The sequence below is a fragment of the Rissa tridactyla genome, chromosome 1, assembly GCF_028500815.1.
Source record: "Rissa tridactyla isolate bRisTri1 chromosome 1, bRisTri1.patW.cur.20221130, whole genome shotgun sequence".
Classification (NCBI taxonomy): Eukaryota; Metazoa; Chordata; class Aves; order Charadriiformes; family Laridae; genus Rissa; species Rissa tridactyla.
In genome coordinates, this window is record NC_071466.1 from 156,705,662 (window position 1) to 156,728,523 (window position 22,862).

Below are 22,862 nucleotides of genomic sequence, written 5' to 3' on the forward strand. Positions count from 1 at the left end.
TCACTCTGGAAGCAGACTGAAGCATACATCTCCTCTCTAAACTGTCTTCTGACACCCATGCTCCTTGCAGGCTCTCTGAGGTCCTGCTGCCTATCAAAGCCCCAGATGCAACCTTAGAGTTAACAAATGTTGTGGGACCAAAAGTTGGTGCTGCAGTGGTTGGCACTGCACCATCCAAGGCCCTCACTCTGCAAATCCAGTCAGATTGTAACAGATCTCCTTCCACCTACTGCTCTCCCACATTGGGTAAGATGACTCCCAAAATCATACCTGAAAGGCCCAGCGCAGAGCATGGACTCAAGTCCCCTGGACCCACACGTAGGAGGAATTTGGAGTGTTAAATGTTATTTATCTCAAGCTTCTCTTTTTGTCTTTTTTTACCTGTCTGCTTTGATTTTCAAGATCTAAGGAAATTGCAAATACAAAGGCATCCCAGCCCCAGAGGCGGGGGATGTGCGTGAGGTATGCCTATACTCTGCTACCCTTACAGGCATGGATTCACCCACTGCTCCCGGTGCTGCGGGGGCACGTTCAGGCCCCCGGCCAGGCAGTGGGGCCGACGCAGCCCACGAGCACCAGCTGCCCCCGAGCACCAGCTGCCCCTATATGCCAGCAGCAGCAGAGCTGTGCATAGGTTGCTTTCCTGCAAAGCTGCCTGGTGAGACAGTTGATGGTCAAAGCACGCTCACTGCGGCTGCTGTAGACTTTCCTTTCCTTGACCTGGAGAGACAGTCGATGGTCAAAGCATGCTCACCACTGCTGCTGTAGACTTTGGCTTCCTTGGCTAGAGAAACACAGGAAAGTCAAGGAGGAGGGAGTTATTTCACAGCAATGCCTGCAAAGAGCGTGATTCATTTATTTATTCTTCTGTGAACACCCTAGCTGGATGACTAAGGCAGATCTGCAGACTGATAACCCACAAGGAGTAGAGATAAATTTCATATGTAGAGGAAAGAAAAAATAAGTTGAAAGCCATAGACAGACTGTTATTTTCCCAAGTTCAGTGGTTTACCTCACAACCTGACCCCTAGCCAACACCAAGAATATAGCAGAGAGACTCACTCCGGGGATTTTTTTTCTACCTCTTCCCTCTCTCAGGGCGGGCTAACTGCCATTAGCTGCACCTGTGACTTCTCAAATTAACAGCACATGAGCTCCTCATAGCTTCGAGATCTCTTAGACATGAGGGTTTGGGTGCCCTGTTTCTTTTCCTGGTTCCAGTTCAAGCTGCTGAGGTGGGGGCTGCTGGTTTTACTGCACCTTTTACTTCCCTCAGGTAAGACATTTGCACTTGCAGGGGAGTGGAAAGAAAAAGGAAGAACGTGTCAGTTGAAATAAGTCTGCTCTGGTAGCTTGGGCTGCTGAGCTCCTACTAAGGGAGGAAGGAACCTGCCTCCTCCCTGATCAGAGGATGGGTCTACAAAGTGGGATGCTGCAGGGATTTCTGAGGAACTGAAAGAAGACTGGGTGACTGTAGGGGGGAAAAGTGCTTCTTGGTTTTGCTTTGGGCCTGTTTATGAGAAAGCTTTCTGCAAACAGGAGGTGTCAAGCCACAAAGCAAAGTGGCGTGAGACAACCTGCTGCAGGCTAACCAGTTAAATTGTGGCTAATATCAGCCTGGTGCTAAACTAATCTAAAGGGCTTAAGTATTGGTTGTATTTGTTATACCCCAGTGATATTCCCTGGGAGGCTGCGTCTGCGGTGCAAGTGTTGGGTTCAGGCTGTTGTGCTGCTCTCAGCCTGTGATTCCCTAGAGCCGGGGAAGTGCCGTATGTACAGCTGTAGCAGATGGGGTGCTCTGGCTGCCTATAGAAGCTGATGTACTTCATCCTAGCACCTCCCCATGGAAACATGTGGCAGGATTCTGCAGAGGGCAGGATTACCCAGCCCGTGTGTATGCATACCCATGTAAGCCTGTAATCATAAATACACACAGCCTCCTGGCTGAAAAGCTCCAAATATCTCTGTTTTCTGGCCTTCCTCTTGGAGCACTGGAGTTACTTTTTTGAGAAAAGATGCTTTTATTGAATGTGACTTGAAAGTATTAAGCCCCAAACAGCACGTGACCTTGGCACCAGACAAATCCCTTTTGAGTTCTCAGTCATATAATCCCGTGCGCAGCATGCAGGGCGCGGTGGGAAAGTTCTCCTCTTCCCATCACATTCCTATCCAGCTAGCTGGGTAGAATCTGACACGGAGGTATTATGCACTGGCCGTGACACTAGTTAAGTTCAAACCCCAACAAGCTTGTTTGGCCCTTTAATGGCTGTAGCTATGAATTATGGAGAGTGGCCGTGCATGGTTAAAAACTCGTATCTTGACCAATCTTATGCTCTTTGATTTCTGTGACTACTTCCTCATTCTTTTACCCACGATATAGGCTGTAAATGTAGAGGTTAATGCATCTCCCTTTTCATATGGTTTGCAGTAGGAGAATATTGCTTTTCTCTGTACCGCTCTAAACAATCTCCATAACCCAGCAGCTGGTTTCTTTGGTTTCCCCGCCACCATTTTTACCATTTTCTTGACTCTGCCAGAGGCTGTGTTCTGTGGGGCACATCAGGGCTTTATTCTACACAAAGTTCGTAATCCTTCACAGGGTCAAAGTTACTGAAAGGTGTACAAAGTTGTTTCCTCATGCTTTCTCTCCCCTAATTAGTTTTAATTTGTAATTCTCCTGGTGTAGCACAGCGTATCCACATTTCCATCATAAATGCCACAGGAAAGACATAATACGTACCCAATGCTCTTTCTAAATGTTGAGTTTTACCAGAGCTGGGAATAACTTAAGGTGAGTGACCTTTCCCTGGAGGTGGGCCATGTCAAGGCCTCTCCTCAGTGGACAGGAGGAAACCAGAAGAATGGGGACAAGTGCCCAAACAAACTTTTCAGGGAGTGACAATGTGTGAGAGGGGCTCTTGCTCAGCAGTCAAGTTTGATTGAATTAATTGTTCAGGTATGTGGCGAGGTGAAACTTGGTAGAGAGCAGAGAACCTGGATGGATGAGTTTAGCTGTAAAGAGGGTAAAAGGAATAAAGTTTGGGGGAGGCAAAGATAATCACACAAGGTCAATTAATAATGTCTGTGGAGTGCTGGACCACTTGGGTGAAAGGGAGGTGCAAATCGATGTCTTAATTCAGTTGGATCTGTAGTATCTCTGTGCAGCCTGCTGGGGTAAGTGTTTGTTGAAGTGATGCTACAGGGTTTGCTCTCACAGGGTTTGCTCAACCCTAGAAATGCAGTGAAATTCACGTTTACGCATATTGTGATGGAAGGGGTATTTGCATCCTTTCCAACACAGAGAATCCTCTCTGATAATATAACTTGTGTTGTGTCCAAAAGAAACAGCAGAGAAAGAACAAATTGCATAGCATAAGAATGAGCCATAGTAGAAGGGGGGGGAAGTTCTGTGGGAGTGTTTTCCAGCCAGCGTTGACCTGAGTGAGGGCTGGACTGCAAGCGCCCTCCTTCACAAGAAAGTGCATCATGTTCCTCAGCTACCAAGTCCTTCCCCCTTTCACCCTGATGAATTTCTCATGTGAAGTTGAAAAGTTCAGTGGGTGGATGGAGCCAGATCCCTTCCAGAAAGCTATACAGCTTGGTAACTGGATAAGGTGAGACATGTAGGTTTAAACCCCCATAAAGATTTGAACCTGACTTGCTGCATCACTTTCTCAGTGCTCTAACTGCTGTGAGAAGGGAGGTATAATGCCCCCCTCCCACTTTTATTGCCTGAAACTCTTGCACACCCAACAGACCAGTTCTGTGAACACAGGGGCATGAGCCAAGTAGATTGGTGTAGATTGCCAAGGGAATTCATGACTGCTGGTGTGCTGTAAGTGCCATGCCTAGAAAAAAAAATGAGCAGAAATCATAAATCATGTGGGTATTTCTAATATGTTACCTTTTACTTTCCTGCTTTGTTGTTTCTTCTACTGTATATTGGAAGGACCGTACCTCACAGGGTACCAGAGAGGTAGCGCTGGCTCGTTGAATGAGGGCGTAGATTTCTGATCCATAACTTAGAAGAACCTTTCCAAATGTTGGAGATTCCTCTCTGAAGTTCCTGAAGTACAGATCAATGTAGTCAATGAAATGTAAAGGCAATGTCCTCATCCTATAGAAAAGCAATGCAGGACTGAAGTCCCACCACTGTGGAAAAGCAGGGAGGAACTGTGAAAAGTATGCTACCAAACAGCTGGTTTGGGCTATTGTGGACTGCCTGGCGACATCAGTACTGAACATGTGGGTTGGTGGGATCACCTTGGTGTGAAACCTCACTATTTCACATGTGAGGAGCTCTGGGTGTTGCCCTGTAGGGTGGAAGCTGAGACATGGTGGCATGAGGAGCAAAGCAGTCTTCCTAAGAGATCACAAAGTACTCCTTGCAAGCTTTCACCAGCATCTACACCGACCTGGGAGAACAACACTGGTCAGCCTAACTATGGGAGAACAGAAATTTAGGATGAGTTTCCTTGCACTGAGGGGGTGGGGCCTCTGTTTTGTGTACCTGTACTGGTGTAAACCTTGAGTCGGCAGAGTCACTCCTGATTTGTACGTGCTGAAGTGTTATCAGGATCCTGTCCAGTGCCCTCAGCACCCTGCGCTTGCACAGTCTTTTCTTCATTAAGCATGAGGTTGCTCTGAGATGTGTTCTAGGTCATTGTGAGCTCTCATTTGACTTGTAATTGAGCACACATTTGTCCTGGTGCAGGATTTTGCCTTTGCTATGTTCGATGACCTTGGACTGATCTGAGGATTCCATCCAGGTAGCTTTGCAGTCTACAGAGCAAAAACTGAGTAGCTTCCTCGAGTGGTGCCCCTCTACATGCATGTGTTTACACGCATGTGTCATCTTTCTTTCCAGTTCCTTCTCTCCCTCCTCTTTTTCCATTTGGTTCTGCTTTGCATTTTATTTGCAATGTGTTGTCCTGTTGTGAGTATTGGTCATGCTTGTTGAGTTAAGGTTCCCCAAGGAGTCCGTCTGGCATTGAAAAATTAAAATTAACTTTTTTGTTTTTCACACTCTCAAAGCCCTTTATTATAAGCTAGGGTTTTTGCTCCAGGGTAGTAGGATGTTGGGAAGAGCTGAAATATGGCACTGCTGGGAATCAATTAGTATAAAAACTGCACTATACCCAACTGCGTGCTGATTATCCCACCCCCAGAGGCAAATGTGTTTTGCAGTTTAGGTCATAAGTGAAACAAGCACGTTGAATCTCATTCTAACATGTCACTCTTATAGACTTTCTTGTCCACCTCGGTGCTTTCCTCTAGATGTATGAATCGTGTCCTGATGAGAGCTGGGCAAAACATGTCTGGAAAGAGTAGCTTGCTCCCTTTCTCTCCCCTAGAAAATAAGGGAATTGGCTTGCAAATACCAAACCGATTTATTTCAAAGTGTTTCAATTTGTCAGATGGCAACAAGGAGACTCTAATAGCAGAGATTTGTAGGGGGTTTTTTTTGTGTGTGTGGTTGGACTCGATGATCTCAAAGGTCCTTTCCAACCATGAAGATTCTATGATTCTATGACTTATGTGCCACTCCAGTGAGGAAGGTGGTATCTCAAATCTACAAATTTGACTTATTGTGCATGAAGGACCAGAGTCTGTCCTCTCTGCTCACTGTAGAGATCTGAGAGATGTCTGACACTTCCCAGGCATACGCTTGCTTTTCTCTAAGAGTCTCTACAACACTGGCTTTGTTTCCACATTTAAATGTTTCACCCGCTAAATTGAAGAATCCACTCTGATTCTGGTTATGAGGTGATCTTAATTAGTTAAGGAAAATAGCAGCCTCTCTGCTGTTGAATTCGTTTGCACGTCCCAAGGATATGGTAATGGTTAATTATCCTGCCAGATTGGAGGGGAGCAGCTTTCAGGGTTTGTTGGATTCGAGAAACAAACCAAGTGAAGAAGCCTTATCAGCTGATGAGCCTCATCAGCTGAGGATGCTGCTGTGTGTAACCAAAGGCTCTGTCTTTTGTGGCCTCTGATCCTCTCCAACTATTTGCAAAACTCACTTTCTGTCCTTGGTTATCATTATACTTTGGCCAGGAGAAGAGACATCTCACTTTTACTGCAGAGCACCCAGCTCTGTGGCACCTAGGCATAAATGGCAGGCAAGGGACAAAAACTGTGGGAGGTCCTGCCTTCCTTTCCCCTGTGTCCAGTTCAGTCTACCCAAAACTGTGTCCTAATTCACCCTTTCTTACACAGGACATGTTATACACCCTTCTAAAATGTCTTGATAGCCCTGTGGCACAAAAATGTGTGATATAAATCCAAAGGGCAATCTTTAATGTAAGGCTGTAAAATGCAGGCGGGGCCCATCCCACTTTGCCTCTTACTATTTTCCGTATTCCTCTCATGGGCACCTGCACAGCATCAGGGAAAATCGGATACATGTCCCTCCCAAAACAGTCCCATTCCAAATATTTAGTCTTGGGGAAGATGAAGCTCTGCCTTGCCGTGGGGAAACAAATTCAGGCAGCCATGCAGTGCAGGGTGGGGGTAATGCCAGCGTGTTGAATGACCACTGCTTGGTGGTGCCTCCTTGTCCCATCACCTATTAAACGTGCCCAAAGGAAGGGTCCAGCTGCTGCAGCTCCAAAGCCTTGTGCTCTGCCCTGAGCTTGTGTAACACCAGAGAACGCCTCTTCCCCCGACCAGCCAGGTGAGCCTGTGCTTTCATGTACAGCTGTGGCAACTGCTCTGCTGCTGTGGATGTTAGCATACCACCTTGGTTCTCTACCGGCCAGACCAGAGAAGCTCTTGGGCTGCAAAAAGAATCTAAAACACCGCATCGCTTGTTTTTCTTTTTGCCATAAAGTGACTTGTGCACAGTTGAAGCAAACATCTTTGGTCTGGGTTTCATTTCATTTTGTAGCTACAGGAAGAGTCACAAACTACTCATGTTACATACGGTAAAAGTGAGTAAGTTTTCCTGGTACACGTTTGGGACTATTCTTGTCATGTGCGACTGCAAGCAGAGCAGGAGGTGCCAGAGCCCCCTCTGTCCGCGCCTGACCCTTCCACTTGGAGCAGGGCTGTACGTGGCGCTTCCAAGCGACGTGTTTCGCACCAGGCAGCGAGTTCAATAAGCCTCTGAAATTTGCTAGATGTGAACGGATCATACGGGGGGCCGGGGTTTGGGTTTTTTCTGTCTCTTTGTGCCGTTGCTGGTAGAATGCGTTTCCCAAGCCTCCATCTGCAGGCCTGTTTATTTTCCTTCCTCTAAACCTTTTCTTTGTAGGGCAAGATGGAGAACAATGGGGAGCAATGGTCTGAAACTGAGCAAAGCGGGGGAAAAACTAGGCTAGACGTCAGTAGCAGTTTCATAACCAATGGAAACGAGTATGGGAGCATTTGCCCCTGGGAAGAGGCTGAATCTTTTTTTCATCAGATTCAAATGAGGCAATGCAAAGGAGGAGGAGGAGGAATCTATTAAAATCAGAGGCGGGGAGAAAAAGGGATTTGCTGGCATGACTTTGGATGGAGGAACTCTCACAATCTGTCCTGCCTATTAACTCAGTACAGATTTAAGACTTGATTATAGGGTATTTCCTATTAGAAAGGCTTCAACGTATCATCTTCCTTACTCGTATGCACAAGGTCACCTGATTTATTAGAACCTCAGGCACTGCCTAAGCTTTGGGGGGACATGTCTGGAAAGAGCAGACAGCTGTGACAGGGCTGGTGTGAGCATTTAAGCTGAGCATTAGTTGACATTTGCAGTGTAGAAAACAAGAGCTTTGCCAAACCCAGCCTGAATGTTGGCCATGGCCGGGGACTTGCACCTGGTCAAGTTACAGTGCAAAAATTTGTACAGTGCTACTGTTAAGCAGTTGAGCCCCGATGGCTCTATTTAGGGCTCGTACTTATTAAGTAGGTGGAATAACATGTTGGGTATGGTGGTGACTGTGCTCCTCTCTGGCATTTGAATTTAAACTTGGATTTTGTTCAGGTTTTTGGCCAGGACCTCAGCTGTTGGCAAAGGGGCAAAGTAGGACTGTGATAGCAGTTCTGACAACTGTTGGGAGCAGAGCTCCACCTGACCTTGTGATTGTCCTTAGATCTACACCAGTAGATTTCTAATGTGTTTTCTTCCTCCTCAGATATACCTCCCGCACCTTTATTTCCCTCTCTGGCCTAAATGCGTAATAGAATAGAATGGGAATTACCCTTGGGTAACCTTCAGCAAGTAGAATGCTCCTCTATTGACATAGCATTTATAAATGGATTTATAAAGCTATGTGAATCCCGCCCCAGTGAAGGGGTCTGACTTCTCTAGTGGTGCCCAGTGAGGTCATCCAGGGATGCACTGGCACTAGACCCATTCGGGAGCCTTGCCTACTTCTCTTGTGAAATGGTCACCCCTGTACCTCTTTGCCCCAGCTCTGAGGAGCACACCCTGGCCCAATAGAAGTGTCTCCATGAACCATATGCTCTGGCATTTTCCTGTTCCAGTCACTCCATGGATAATAAATAGCAATGGTAATAAATAAAAGCTTATGCTGTAGACTGAAAATTATGTATGACCCATTTTCCAATGGCAGTACACACGTGCTAGTACATGAAGTGTTTTGTGTATAGCTTAGTTTCTTCTCTGTAATCTCACGAAATGAGGCTCTCACTAGTGCTAGCTCCAGGATGGCTCCAGGATGCAAATGCAACACTATGCGATACCCTCCCCATAGAGCAGCTCAAATATAAATGCAATAGTCATACGCTCTCCTGTGTTTCACCGAGGTCCTCTGCTGAGGTGGTGGTGGGGGGGATACGAACATGTTTATAATGCTCTAGGGCTTGAACTAGTTTCGTGTGGAGGCAGCTGGGGTGTACCTATGGAATGCAGCTCATGTATGCAGCTGAAGAATATTCTGGTCAGAGTGAAACAGGCTTCACTGCATGAAGCAGTGAATATATCTCTATCTATATACCAATATACATATGTGCATATATATACGTATCTCAAATCCAATTAGTTCTCCACGCCTAACTTTCTCTCACTTGAGCTATAAAACAAAAGTGATACTGCTTCACATCTACTGAAGCAGAACTTCTTGTTTCAAATTCAGTGAAGAATGTGTCATTGACTGAAAATGATTTGGCACAAACTAGTGAGACTGTTTTCAAGAGGAAATCTTCAGTTTTATCAGCTGTTTTGAAGCTTCAATGCTGAGTTAGTCTCCTAAACCAAAACCAGAGATTCGTTAGGTTGAATAGATTTGCTCTTCAGTAGCAATAAGAGACTGACAAGACAAGAGAAAGTAAATGTCACGTTTTTAATGCTTATTTGAACAGTCTCCCGTAAAGTCAAAGCACCAAACGTTGCGTCTCCTCCAGCAAAGTCTAATGGCACTGAGTTAGGAACCCGCTTGAATACACCTTGTTTTCAGTATTCATCGTTGAAGGGATACTCTGGATGGTCACGCCACCTGTGGATAGGTCAGATTGAACAAGTGAGCTTCTCGGGTGAAACAGGATCTCACATCACTGATGCAGTTGTCCTGTGCCTAGCAAACCTTTTCCTTGCAATATATAGGTGGCCTTCATGGAAGACTCTTCTGCTTATACAGAAGCTGTCTGCTCTGAATACTCTTCCCTGCAGAATTGTAAAACCTGTGCATTTAAGGAGAGGACAGTGAAAGACCATTTCTCAGGCCTACAGACTGCATACCTTAAGGACAGATGGGAAAAGCCAACAAGGGTTTGATGTCAGCTATTCTCACTATTTAACTCAGTGGATTTAACTCGGGTTAGTAGAAATGTTGCAGGGGAGAGGGATGGCTTCACTATGTGCATTGTGGAAGGGGAAGACTTCGTTCAGATATCCAGAAAGACCCTCAGAAATAAGGCCTATATTTGAAAGAGAGGTGGAGACACCAGACTGGACTACTTTGGCTGATGCACTTCTACACCCATAATGGGCATGCTCTGCTTTCTCTGCTAGCAGCGAGTTTGTCACGGGCAAAAGATCTGGCATGAACAGGTCTGGGACTGGTATGGTGCTTTCTCCAAATGGCTGCCATATCTAGACTAGTTCTGGCTGTCCTCTAGCTCAGCCTAGATGAAGGTGCTCTGCCAGGTTAATAGCACCGGTGGCAGAAAATTTACAAAGAAACTTTGGAGCGATACAGTTCAGGGGAGAAAGGCATGTTCATGGCTGCATTCTATGAACAGTAGAGATGCTTAAGGCTTCATTTTAAAAATCTGTGTGGTCAGGGAAAATGCATGATCCAGGATCATTATAAAAGGCAAGAAGAAAATTCCCAGGGATAACTGCAGGTGAAAAAATAATGCTGTGTTTGCCCGTTATTGGCAGACTTGAGAGGGAGGTGGTTGGCTTTTGTTGTGGGCTTTCTTGTTTGTTTATTTGAGAAGATGATGCTAAACCACAAGCCCTGGCTTGACAAACACTTTCCATTAGCAAAATCCAAAATTTCTGAAGAGCATTCTCAGGTGCACCATGGCAGCTGGCTGCCTTGCCTTACAGCAGAGCACAACAAATACTGGCATTTATCCCAGCTGTGAATTGTTCCCGTTTGGGAAGGATGCATTTCACAATATTGAAGTTAACTAACTGGAAGGCATCAAACATTTTGAATTGGTTGTGTCAAAACACTTCATTCCAATATTCAGCCAAGCTGAAGTGTTTACACATTAACAGATTGAGCTGGTTCAAAAAAACAAGCCACAACACTTTGGCTTGTTTGGTTTCAGTGTAATTTGACAATGTCAGAGTTGCCAGTGTCATAATCTCTATTTTCCATCTATGGAGCATGCCTGCTAACCAGATCTCACACATTCAAAGGCCTGAGTCCTTTGAGTGAAAATGACTTACTCATAGGAGTCAGTGCAGCTTGGCACTCATATTTTTACAAAAATCTCCATTTTCTGCTCAGATGCTTAACTTGTTAACTTATTCCACTGATTGCAATATCCTGTTTGTACGGGCTCACTCACACCATCAGAACAACAGCCTTGCACACAGTACCCACAGTAGCCGATAACTGGAAGAGCCAGAGGAAAGCTGTATTTTTCCATTCCTGCTGGCATTTGCATCGCAGCAGTCAAAGGTTTTGCATGAAGTTGACTAAACAAAGTCTCTCTGTATGATTGTTTGACCTTTTTGGATATGTATTGTTGGATGAAATAAGAAATCTCTTTAGGCTGGTAACTCATCTGTTGCAGTGTCAATTCCAGACACTTCAGTGTGAGAGCACATAGTAGGCAGATAGATGTTTAGCTACTCCTTACATGGCAACACCACTTTTCCGAGAAGGCATTTTTCACAGTTGAAGTCAGACTGCATTTAAGTATTTTCCCCAAACTTGGCACTACTGTGAAAAATAGAGCTGGCAATGCCCATCCTATGCATCCTGTTTTCCTTGTCCTTAGTGGCCTCTTGTGACCAAATTTAGTCTAATAAAGCAAAGCATTAAGTTTATTTAGCTTTTGGATTGGTAGCTTAGAAAGTTCTTCTCCTGTGGTCATTTGCATCCTTTAACTTTGCTTCTGGAAAAGTCTCTTGCATTTGCACCAAGGTTATGTTTTGTGTATATACTTACTACAAGTTTAAATGATGTTACAGTTCAACCTCGCTGTGAAAAAACAAATTCAAATACCAAAACACACATAAGAATTTGCTAGGCCACTTGTGAGAAGCGTTCTGGAGCTAAGTGGTGGATGGAAGTCTATTTTAAGTTTTAAGAAACTAAAGCTTCAGAGCTTTCGTTTCTCCAGAACTTCAGAGCTTCAGAACTCCATTATGATGCTTTTAGCTCAGTTCATATTTCCTAGCATATTTATGCAGCACAGTAAGTGGTTTATTTGTTCCTTTGCAACATTCCTCCCCATCTTTTGAGCAATGGTCAACATTTTAGAGTGCTTCTGATGCTGCTATCCTTCTTTTCGTTATTTTTAGTGCTTGAGCACGCTACTGTTTCGCAAGACACAGTTAATCCAAGGTAACAAGAGAAATGCATGGAAATTAATCTCTAGTGTTTGGCTACACATTGAGTGCCCTGAAAATGGGAAAACATAAAGTTTGGCCATAAGCTATAGATGCTTTTGGCCTGAAGAAAAAACAAACGGCCTCATTCTCTGGAAGAGGAAATGTTGGGTCAGTCTGAGACTTATGGGGTAGTGCACCCTTCAGGTGAAGCAAAACAAAATTGAGTGTTAAGATTTAGATCACAAGCAGCAAGAGATCAAACCTTGTTAGTTCTCAGAAGAGATAATTAGGAAGTGGTCTAACAGTCAAAAAAGCCAGCATGGTTTTCTGCTTTCCATATAAGAAGGAACAACTCAACTGATGGCAGGAGAGGGAGATTGCTGAAGAAGACAGTATCAGAGGAAAGGCCAAAACAAAGCTTCTGACCACTTGTGGTCACTAAGATGTATCATCTTTTATGAGGAAGTTGTACAGGCAAATTTTGATGTTCTGACCCAAGTATTAAGTGAGAAGGAGCGAGCTCTCCCTAAATTAGCCCTGTAGTTTCATGTAGGAGTGTTCTTAATGCTTAGCCTTCTATGTGGTGATTGAGGACAGGTTGCCTCTGGAAACACCAGGTTTACAATCCATAAGCCATTGTACTCAAGCAGCAAAATGGCTTGCTGAGTACTGGAAGTGAAGGTGGGAAGGAGGGGAAAGACAAGAAAGTGCTCCTATTTGAATTTCAGCTTTGATATCCACACTGCTAGACAGGGGCAATGTTGCACCTTTTAAGTGGCTGAGACTATCATTACAACATATGGCATAAGGTTGTTAATACAAAAATAAATATTAAAAGGAAGTTGTTGTTTGTTGTTTAGTTTTTTTTTTTAAATCCTCTGAAAAGACGGGAAAATTCTGTAAAGATCTAAGATTCTTCCTGCACTTACATTAACAGTTCCACATAACGAACGTTTTTGTTCAGGGCTTCAATTTCTTTCATCTCTTTCTCAGTGAGGGAGAAGTCAAAGATCTAATGGAAGGAGATGTTAAGAGTAAGTTAGCATTTCTTGTCATAATTAACATTCATATGTTCCAGATCTCAGAAGTACAATCCCCTCTCCTCCCCCCTGCCTTCCCCACAAATTCATACTCACTTGAATTTATGGGAAAGTCTTAAGGGCATGAATAAGTCAGTCACTTTTGCCTACACTCTTTGGCAAGAAGAGAAAGGCAGTCTGGCAAGTACTGGGACACCAGCTTTGAAAGCAATACATTGGCAGGGGAAGAAGGGAGCAGTGTGGGAACCAAGTGCTGCAAGGGACACGGGAACAAATGCTTCATCTTTTTTGGGTGTGGTGGTCAAGCCAGGTGCTTTCTGGTTGGTGTGGTTATGAGCATTTCTGGCACAACTGTGTGCAGCAACCCTCCCCTAACAAAGATGCCCCATACCTGAAGACTGGGCAGAACAAATCAGTCATTCCCGAACACCTACAGCCAGCACCCTTGGGCTGCTGACCTCCTGAATTACTTCATCTCGCTTGTGCTGCTCACTGCAGCAACTGCTGCTCTGCAATACGCTACCAGCTGGAATTTTAGGTACTCCAGAGGGTTAAAAGACACCACAATTTCCTCTACTTTGCTCTTCTATTGTCATATCATGGTACCATTAAGTGATGGTGACAAAAAGCATCAAATGTGGAAAAGCTTGACAACGGCCAAGCCTAATGTCAACAGAAAGAAATGGGAAAATTGCCTTCTATGGGGGCTAAGCCAATGTAAGTGGATTCATCCATGCACCACTGGAGTACAAATTTACCTGGAAATTCTCTCTGATGCGTTGTGGATTGAAGCTTTTGGGGATCACCACTACCCCTCGCTGGATGCTGAAACGCAAAGCAACCTGTGCAGCTGTCTTGTTGTACTTTTTGCCAATGGCATTCAGCACAGGATCCTTCAGCAAAGGAGGGGAGGACACATTTACCCTGAAGAAAATTGGGGACAAAAAACCAAAAAAACCCTCCTTATCTTTCATGTCAAAACACAGAGGCATTGACTTGTTTGTGGACAGAGTACTGCATCTTTTTGACATGTACTGTGAAAGGTGGGAGAAAAGCTTTGGCATTTAGGTTGGCGGCCTCTCAAAGGCAACTTCCTAGTGATGTCCTAATGTTGACTTAGTTTCTACTGCCTCACCGTTCCCAATTACAGACACTTGCTTTCTGTTAGAGGAGACCTAAGGCGACCTCCTATGCAGACACCCGGCATTTTTTGATGACAGCATGCAGCTGGAGTGTTGCAAGTTTACATTTACAACAGTAATATTTAGACACTGAAGCTCAAAAGTGCTTTGAGAAATGAGGACAAAGGTATTTTGCACAGAGACCCACCAGTGGAGAACTATTATTCTTTTCCTGGATATTGTCCTTCTATTAGAAAATAACATGGGGACTTACCATGTTTCATCCCTTGAGGTTCCCAAGGGGCTGTATCCCACAATAACAATGTCGTGCTGTCTGCAAAATTCTAAGAGTTTGGGTTGAGTGAAATAGGGATGGCATTCGACCTACAAGAGTAACGTAGGAAGAATGATTAGTCAACAGGACCAGATACAAAAGCAGATGGTGTCCCAATATTTGTGAGAGCTACAGACCGGGTGATGCTTTCAGGAAAGGATACCTGTAAGTTAAGGAATAGGGAGACTCAATCTGTGCTTACTGTTCTAATTGTACATTGCTGGATGACGGGTTTATTTTTTGGGGGGAGACAGTAGATCAATCAACATCTAATTTTGCTGCAGGGAATTTTTGTTGGCCCCTAGCAGAAAGGTGGCAATAAGTGGCAGGGGCGGGGGGATGGAGGTGAGGGAAGCTCACTAGAGAAGTAGGCTGAGAAGACAACCCATCTCATGTGCGTCAGATCTTTGTTTCTCTACCTCTTACATTCAGGGTGACTAATTTGTTGTTTTTAGGGGAAGTGTTGGCATAAGCTGTCCCAGATGGAAAGGTGGGGGGGAGATATGCAAAAGGTGAGACATGTCCATGACGGTTATGACCTTGTTACAAGCTCTGCCCTCCCACATTGCCAATACTGTGCATGATTCCCTTACAGGCAGGGATTTTCTGGCTGCGTTCTCAGTCTCTAGGAAAGGGATGCCTACAAGGTGACAGAGCAACCACTGTTTGCAGGTAGTTCGTAGTTAGCTGGCACATCTATGCTTGCTGGCGAGCTGCCCTAAGCTGGGCTTAATCTTTTGCTTGGTTTTTCTTGACTCCAGGGAGCAGCAACAGTGCTCCGTGCAGTCTTAGGTGCATGTCAGAAACAGCAATTGCCTTTTGCACCCGTTGGGCATGTTAATACCAGTGAAAGGTGCTGGAATTTCCTCTTCACAGGCTGCCTTTCCCTGCAGCCAAAGACAGTAATGAAGGCTATGGCCAGCCTCCCTGCCCTGCCCCATGTCAATGCCAGCCCCCCAGGACATGTGCTGAGGGTGGGAAGTTGGTCCCACTCCGTCTCTGGCCTCTCATCCGATTCTGCTAATGTGGATATTTATTTTGTGCCAGATGAGTCAGAAGATCTTCACAGTGATTTCTAGGAAATGCAGTGGGCTGCCAAATGCCAGAGTTAAAGGTATTGAGCATTCAGATGGGTCACTGCTGCTTATCACCTTCTGTGAGCCCCACTACTGTAATTTACCTTGGACATGCCTATCAACTTCATGGGCTTGTTCAGCTCAAGTCAGTCACTTAATGGGGCCTTCTCTTTGATTTAGGTTTTCCTCTAACTCTTACTGATGTCTTATAGGAAAGGCACAAGAGAGCAGGTACAGAAAATTTAGGAGTTACTTCTAACGGCTTTTAAACTTGGGAAGCTTAGGGTGACTCAGGATCCCTGATGCTTAGGGTTGGTGTGGTTTGGTGTCAGCTGAGATGGACATGGCTTCCCTGAGGACTGGTTAGCGCCGAATGGTTTGCCTTGGGAATTTTTTGGACTTGAAGTAAGGTACATGGCAGAGACTTAAGATCTGCATTGACTCAGTGTTCAACCTTTTTACAGAGCTTTGGCACAAAGGCACCGGTTTTATAGTCCTGGAGCAGGAACTGAGGAGAGTGATCATTCCAGCACCTTCAAATATTTATCTTTGGCCTAGATAGGATAAGTAATATTTTCAAGCTAGAAATGGAAGCGTGACAGTACAGAGGGCAGCATCTGTGGCAAAGCCTATGTCACCTTTTTGCACATGGTGGCTTAGGCCACGTGTTGCCTCTGCGTTCCCTACAGGGTAGTGGCCCCATGGCAGGCACTGCCCTTGGCTTGCAGTCCTACCTGGTTGCTGACAGGTTTGTACTTCAGTCCTGGCTTGTTCAGGATCATCTCCAGCTGCCTGCGGTTGAAATTGGATACTCCAATAGACTTTGCCAAGCCTGCATCTTTACATGCTTCCATAGCCTGCAAAGAAAACAAAGACCAGTGGAGTCCCACATGCTGGCTTGATTCCTCGGAGCATGCATTTTAGAGATAGGTGGAAGATAGTCCGTTCTCGAGACTGCAGATAATCCTTTGCTGCAGCAGAACTAACAGCTCTATTAGCATGAGGGCTGGTGCCACCCTGCTATTCTAAACTCCGTTCCCACGTAGACCCACTTTCCAGACCAAATCCTAATGTTTTATACCTCCTGTGAGGGTAGCGTTTGTCTGGAGAGCAGAAAGATTAATCTGAGATATAGATACTTAAATGCCAGACATCTGCTTTCAAAGAGTTTTCCTTACTTTATGCTGCATTAGCACTGCCTCAAAGCTGGAGAAGGCAGAGTCAACAAAGCAGATTGCATTCCTGATAAGTCAGTTTATTCCTTTTGATTGTACGACAGTTTTTCTTATGAAGTCTCTATCCAGTGAAATTCCCTAAATATCTGGCAAGGCACATCACAACCAGCACAGAAAACTTCAGTAGAGTATAAAGTTGAAAAAAAAAAAAGGGGGGGGGGTGGTGGGGTGGGGAGAAGACAGGAATTCTAGATATTCTCCACTTCAGACAAATCCTAATAGCTGAGAAAGTCTTATGCGTACTGGATATGAATACACACCCTGGTCTTCATTAGCTTCATCTGCTGGGTAGTTAAGGGGAAAGAGCGTCTTTTCCTACGGTCTTCCCCTTTTCTCCCAGAAACTCTCCACACAAATGATTCAGTGACTGTTTGAGGCAGAGCAGACCCCACCGTGGAGCTGGATGCCCCTCCTGCCGGTTTTGTTATTCCTTTCTGTCTCACAGGAGCTGAAAGCAGGGAGGTAAGAGGCACCGTGTATTTGATGACCTCTAGTTGGCCTCATATGCTTTGTATCACTCAGTGACAAGTCAGCAAATACAGTCATCCGGAGCCATTTTTGCCTGATAGCCCCATGCTGAGAGTGAAATGCTCTGGATTGAGTTTAGCCAGTTTTATTTAGATTGATGCTATTATTTGCAGGCACTCACCACCACCTATTTTTTTCTCATGGCTTCTTAGCTGAAGAGGGTGACCTGCTACAACATATCTTTACAACAAGCACCAGCTTGAAGTCAAAAAAGATAACGGTGTTCGGACAGCTGTTGCTTTCAACATTGGAGCAACTAGCCTGCGAAAGAGAGGAATGAACTGCATCGGCCAAAGACAAAGGTAACATAAACAGCGAACATGGAAGTCCCTGTTCCCTGCTGTGACCCAGCCTGGATGTCTCAGCTGCCGGGGAAAGCCCAAGCCCGCCCCAGGCTCTCTGCACTCTGAACTTTCACTCAGAATTTCACCTATTCTCCATCTTTATCTGCTGCGCTTCAAGTAGAGCTAAATTGGGACACAACTATCCAGCTCTGGATGGTGTAAGTTGAAGTGGAGCGTGTAGTAGCCCACATCATCTCTCTTGGTATGAACTGGGCTGAATTAGCAATGCTTTTGCAGCAGACCTGGTGCAGAAGGAGAGCTGACCAGCTTTGGCCGTCAATTAAAGTGTGGCCAAGGCTTTGAAAGGCAGGAATGTGAGGAGATTGCTGATCTCACTTTCTGCTTCACCTGACATCCAACAGCTAAGTGGCAGTAGGCTTAAGGAGACATTTGGCTGTAGGACTAGGGTGCACCACAAACAAATTTAGGATGTAATCTTTCAGGCAAATACTACTTCCCTCTAAGTTTTCTTAGCAGAAAAACCTTGCATTCTCATCTGATAATTAAATTTAGAAGTGAGTGAACTTGTTTCAGGGTTTTTGTGGTGGTGTTTTTTGTGATGCCTTTTATTTTTTATGATGAGCTTTAGGGCAAATTCTGTTTGTGTGTGTGTTTTGTGGTGTTTTGTTTTTGCTTTTTTTATTCTTGAAGATTGAAAGCTGCTTTTTTTTTTTTTTTTGAGGAGGATTCAGTCACTTGTTAGGGCTGCAACGTTCTCCTGCTGTAAAGACCCGATAAAGAGGTGAGATTGGTAAAAACCTGCAGACATCTCAACTAGAAAATGTGGAGTATACTCTCTGAAGGAAGGAATGTGGATGTCAGATATTTCAACAATGTTTTATTTTGTTATAAAAATAATTAAGTGATGGCAAGAAGCAACATCCTTGGGGACAGAAGTAAAATTTATCCATGGAGCTAGTAGAATTTTGATCCATTTGCCCTGTCAATATGCCTCAGCTTTGCTTATGAGGGTCACAAGTAAAACTGAGAATGAGGATCTGTGTTTTTAAAGCATATGTGGATGGATGTTGTGTTTGCTTACCTCCCAAGTGGCACATAAGTCTGTCTCATGGTAGATAAATTTTCCATTTTCATCTTTTGGGTAGATTGCATCTCCAGGCTGAAAAGTAAAACCACACTTTTGTGCTTTGAAGAAAAAATTTCACTCCTTAGAGCAAAAATTTTTCCACAGACTCTTCTACTAACAAACAAAAAAAGAAAATTCAAAGGCTTTCTAAAACACCCTAAGTTCAACAGGTCATTCATGCTGGGCTTACCACATCCTCCACTGCTAGATCATCCTTGGATACACTTCTCAGCTGTCACATGAGTGCACACTCAGGAGTTCCTGGATAGACTTGTTTTTCAATAAACTTTTGACCTTTATGTTATGCATCCTTAGGACTAGTCTACTTCCAAAGGGCTGGGTTAGAGTACCAACCTGTATTCTCTTCCACTTCTTCCCTCCTTTCTTCCCAGCCCTTCCCCTGATCCTGCTTGTGTCCTAGGCACCTGGGAAGAGTACCAGCTCAGTCCAGCTCCCAACAGTTGAAGGCACCATTTCCAAGAACTACTTAGTAGTAAAAATCTAGATGTGTAACTATAGCACAGGCCATGAGCATCCTAAGTGTGTTATCCACCTTTCTTTGGGTACTAGGAACTCTTTCTTCCTGTCTCTCTACCCCATAAACAAGACTTCAGAGATCAGTTATGAGCTGATATCTCACGAGCACAGCTTTCTCTTATTTGCTGGTCATTTCACTGTTGTTGCAGGCAATGAATTAACACCTCTCTCCCTTTTGTCTGATTGCAATTTCCCTTTTTTTTTTTTTCATAAAAAAACCTTCAGTGATGTTTGACATTTGATCTGACTGCAAACTGCTACATTTCAAAGACCTGGGTACAAGATGTTGACATGGTAACTTCTTGGGAACATGCAGCTGTGACTAATATGATCAGTAACTGGCGCCTCCCAATTCAGTCAAGAAGTTAAAATTCAAGGCATTTCATGGGAAAAGTGAACCTAAGGAAAACACAGCCTCAGATTTCAGAGGCCAAAGTCTAAATTACAGGCATAAGCACGTCTCCTCAAAATGTGCTGGTTTTCCTCAATGAGTTCCACAAAGACAACTTGTTGCCTTTGTTGCTGTGTCTTACTGAAAAAATAGTCTTGACTACAAGGAGGTAGGTGGCCGTTGGGGTACACTTTTCTATTAGAAGGCAAACTGTTTGCCATTATAACTTGAGGAAGAGAAGCCCTATTTACAAAACCACCCCATGGTACTTTGGAACAAAACATTTATCCCCATGGTATCCCAGCAGACTCTCCAAGGACTGCAAGCTCAACGCATAGCAGTTGGATGACTTTGAGTTTAGGGGATGAGTCTGAATTCCAGACCTTTTTATTGTATTCCACTTCTAATTCATTAACTTCCGTTCAACATTACTTTTTTTTTTTTATAATAGTCAACAGGCAGCAATTACACGAGCTAATTTGTCATTTTCCTCTACTTCTATCACTTGTGTTCTAAAAAGCAAACAAAGTCAGGATGAATGGTGCTTGAAGATGAATTTAACTTGACTGAGATAAGTGGTGCCAGCTATTGTGGATTTTCACACTCCAGGGAACTGCCTCCAGGGAACTGCACAAGATGTTGAAGTACAGTTGTCTCTGCTCAATAGTCTCCAGGCAATGCTTTCTCTGCCAAGCTACCTTCTTAAGCAAGGGAGTTCCTGAATGGAAAAACTGTCTGCAGATGGGTAAAGAGGGATAAAGTGCTGAGAGAAAAACAATGTTTTGATGGTGATTATTGGGTCTTTGAGAAGGCCTTTCAGATGTTGATCACATTCCTCAGCTTTGGGTTCTCGTGGGCTACACCGCACCAGTCATTCCCACAAATGCTGTTGTCAGTTGTCTTCTCTTGCAGTTCTCTTGGAGATAGCCACGTACCTTACACTGAAAGTAAGGTGGCTTCCTACCATGCTGCCGTACAAGCACTGAAATAAGTGGGACAATACCGTACAGTCACTGACGCTATGCAGGGATCGCATCATATCATGTCATGTTCAAAGTCTGGAGGCGTTCCAAAAGCTACCAGACAACTTACTTGCGTATTTAAAACACAGCAGTCGGTAACCACTGAAAGGAAAAACCCTGCTCCCGTTATAATAATTTCCTCACCAACACAGATGCAGGAACACAGGTCTGCTCACCCCATCGCTTTCACAAAATGGTCTTTGACAAGCGGGCTTTCACAAGAGAGCAATTTTAACAACTTGTGAATGCCTATTGTATAAACAGAAGGCAATAGGAAGTCAGATAGTGAGGCCATTGGTCTGTTTTGATTTATTCTCTTAAACTGACAAGAAGATACTTGGATGAGATTTGTTCAGCGTAAAGCTAAAACACCTGCTTTCCTGCTGGATCACAGAATAATTTAGTTGGGATGGATTTGGAAATCATTTAGTGCACAGGTACTTGTTTACTGATGGATCAGTTGTCTGAGCAGAGTCCCCTAGCAAACCTGCCAGCAGGTACCAGCTCCCAGGCAGTGGGCATGTGGTGGCCTGGAGGAGACCTGTTCCTGCTGGTTATCTGCCTTGCTAGGGTAGAGGGGCTGAGCACCACTGCTGGGCTAAAGGGAGGAAGGACAAAAGTCCTGAAAGGGGAATCTGTGTGAAGGAAAAATACAGGGAGGTGCAGGCTAATGTTGGTAGGTCAGTGGAAAATGTCACCCCAAAATGTCAGCCATTCTTGATCCACCCAAACATGGTAGGGCTTTCCTCCTCTGAGTGGTGGCGCCTGAAAACAGATTCCTCTTGCTCTACCTAACAGCCCCTATGAGAGCTTGCACTGCTGGGCTCCACTGGGGCATGTTTCTTACTGGTTTCAGAGTGGGACCATAACCTTTGTCTCAAGTTCTTCACTGATTTCCAAGCAGAGACTAGTTTTTCTAGAAGGCTTTTGGGCAGAACAGGAAAGCACCAATGTTTGCAGACTAGGGCAGAGTAGGAGTTTTTTAGCATCACATCTGCACACTCCTCACCAAAGGCAAGCATCGCATGTGGGATGGGTGCATTTGTGAGAGGGAGCAGAGAAAGGAAACCTGTCACCATTGCAAAAGGGGAAGGGGGAGTTTCTTTTCGTATTTGGCACCGACAAATGTGTATTTTTCAGGCAGAAAGCTACTTCTTTTTTTTTCCTCTCAAGGGGGACATGAATGAATCTGCAGGACTGCTACTCCTTTCACAACTCAGATTGTTGATACAGGCCTCGGGGAGTCAGATGTACATTACTTTAAAGCCAGCTGTCTATATATTATGAGACAATGACCTTCACTATGTGGGAGAATGAACTACTAGAGAATACAAACACAAGCAAAGGGAAACAGGAAATTGCAAGTGGTGGGAAATTTTTAAAAATGTACCCAAAAGGATTCCATACGTGGGACTGTATAAATAAAGTTTTAATATCTGAGTCCAGTTCATCCTATACAGGTCTTAATGGCATATGGCTTCCCTGGGAAAAAAGGAACTGTAAGTGTAAGGTGATTGCTTCATTGGTAAATTGCTTCTTACCTGATGCTTCTGGCAGTTGGGCGTCCATAGTAAAATATAATTTTAATAATCAGAGAACTACTTTCCTTGCAAAAAAGGGCCAGTTTAGAGCTTAAGCATCCCACAGAAACAATTACCCAGCTACCTGCCTGACCCTATTCTCTCTAAGAAAAAGCATTTAACTGGTTCAAAACCACTTAAATACATTTTGAATCTCATTCTTCCAATTTCTCTATTACTTAATTTGCCTTTATATCATGTATTTGCGGAGGAAAACTGGAAAGCAAGGTACAAATGGCTGTGAAACCAGAAAGTTTTGGGAGCTGCAAGAACTCATTGCAAGGGAGGCATGCAATGTGAGCTTTTGCATTCAAAGGTTTTGGCTGCGAGTTGCCCAGAGACAACAGTATGAAGGAATATCAGGCTTTAACTTTTGGGAGTGAGAGGTGTACAACCCGTGTTTGGGACCAACTGTGATCTAGCAAAGCTGTCAGAGAGGAGCACTGGAGTTAAGGAGATTAAGATCATAACCACAATTTGCCCAGTGGCTTCAATAGTCCTGAGTCTATTTGGTTTTTGGAAAAGAGTAAGGAAATCAATGAACTTGGTCACTTTTTCCACTTTTCCTCTCCCCCTCCAAACTCTAGCCCTAGCCCTTCATTGCTTTG

At 44.4% G+C, this 22,862-nt stretch overlaps 1 protein-coding gene and 1 long non-coding RNA gene across 2 annotated transcripts in view; one reads left to right on the forward strand and one right to left on the reverse strand.

Moving 5' to 3' along the window:
• Positions 1-1,175: 1,175 nt before the first annotated feature.
• The window catches only part of LOC128908222 (uncharacterized), a 45,572-nt gene continuing 23,885 nt past the window's right edge, over positions 1,176-22,862 (forward strand). The window contains exon 1 of the long non-coding RNA XR_008465883.1: positions 1,176-1,276. This is a non-coding gene — a long non-coding RNA (uncharacterized LOC128908222). The remainder of the gene's footprint in view (positions 1,277-22,862) is intronic.
• Positions 9,269-22,862, reverse strand: part of AKR1D1 (aldo-keto reductase family 1 member D1) — a 35,534-nt gene continuing 21,940 nt past the window's right edge. The window contains exons 4-9 of the mRNA XM_054197921.1: positions 18,680-18,757; positions 16,265-16,387; positions 14,395-14,504; positions 13,758-13,923; positions 12,889-12,971; positions 9,269-9,440 (exon numbers count right to left, since the gene is read on the reverse strand). Of these exons, the coding sequence (XP_054053896.1) occupies positions 9,398-9,440; positions 12,889-12,971; positions 13,758-13,923; positions 14,395-14,504; positions 16,265-16,387; positions 18,680-18,757 (603 nt within the window). The 3' untranslated portion in view covers positions 9,269-9,397. The remainder of the gene's footprint in view (positions 9,441-12,888; positions 12,972-13,757; positions 13,924-14,394; positions 14,505-16,264; positions 16,388-18,679; positions 18,758-22,862) is intronic.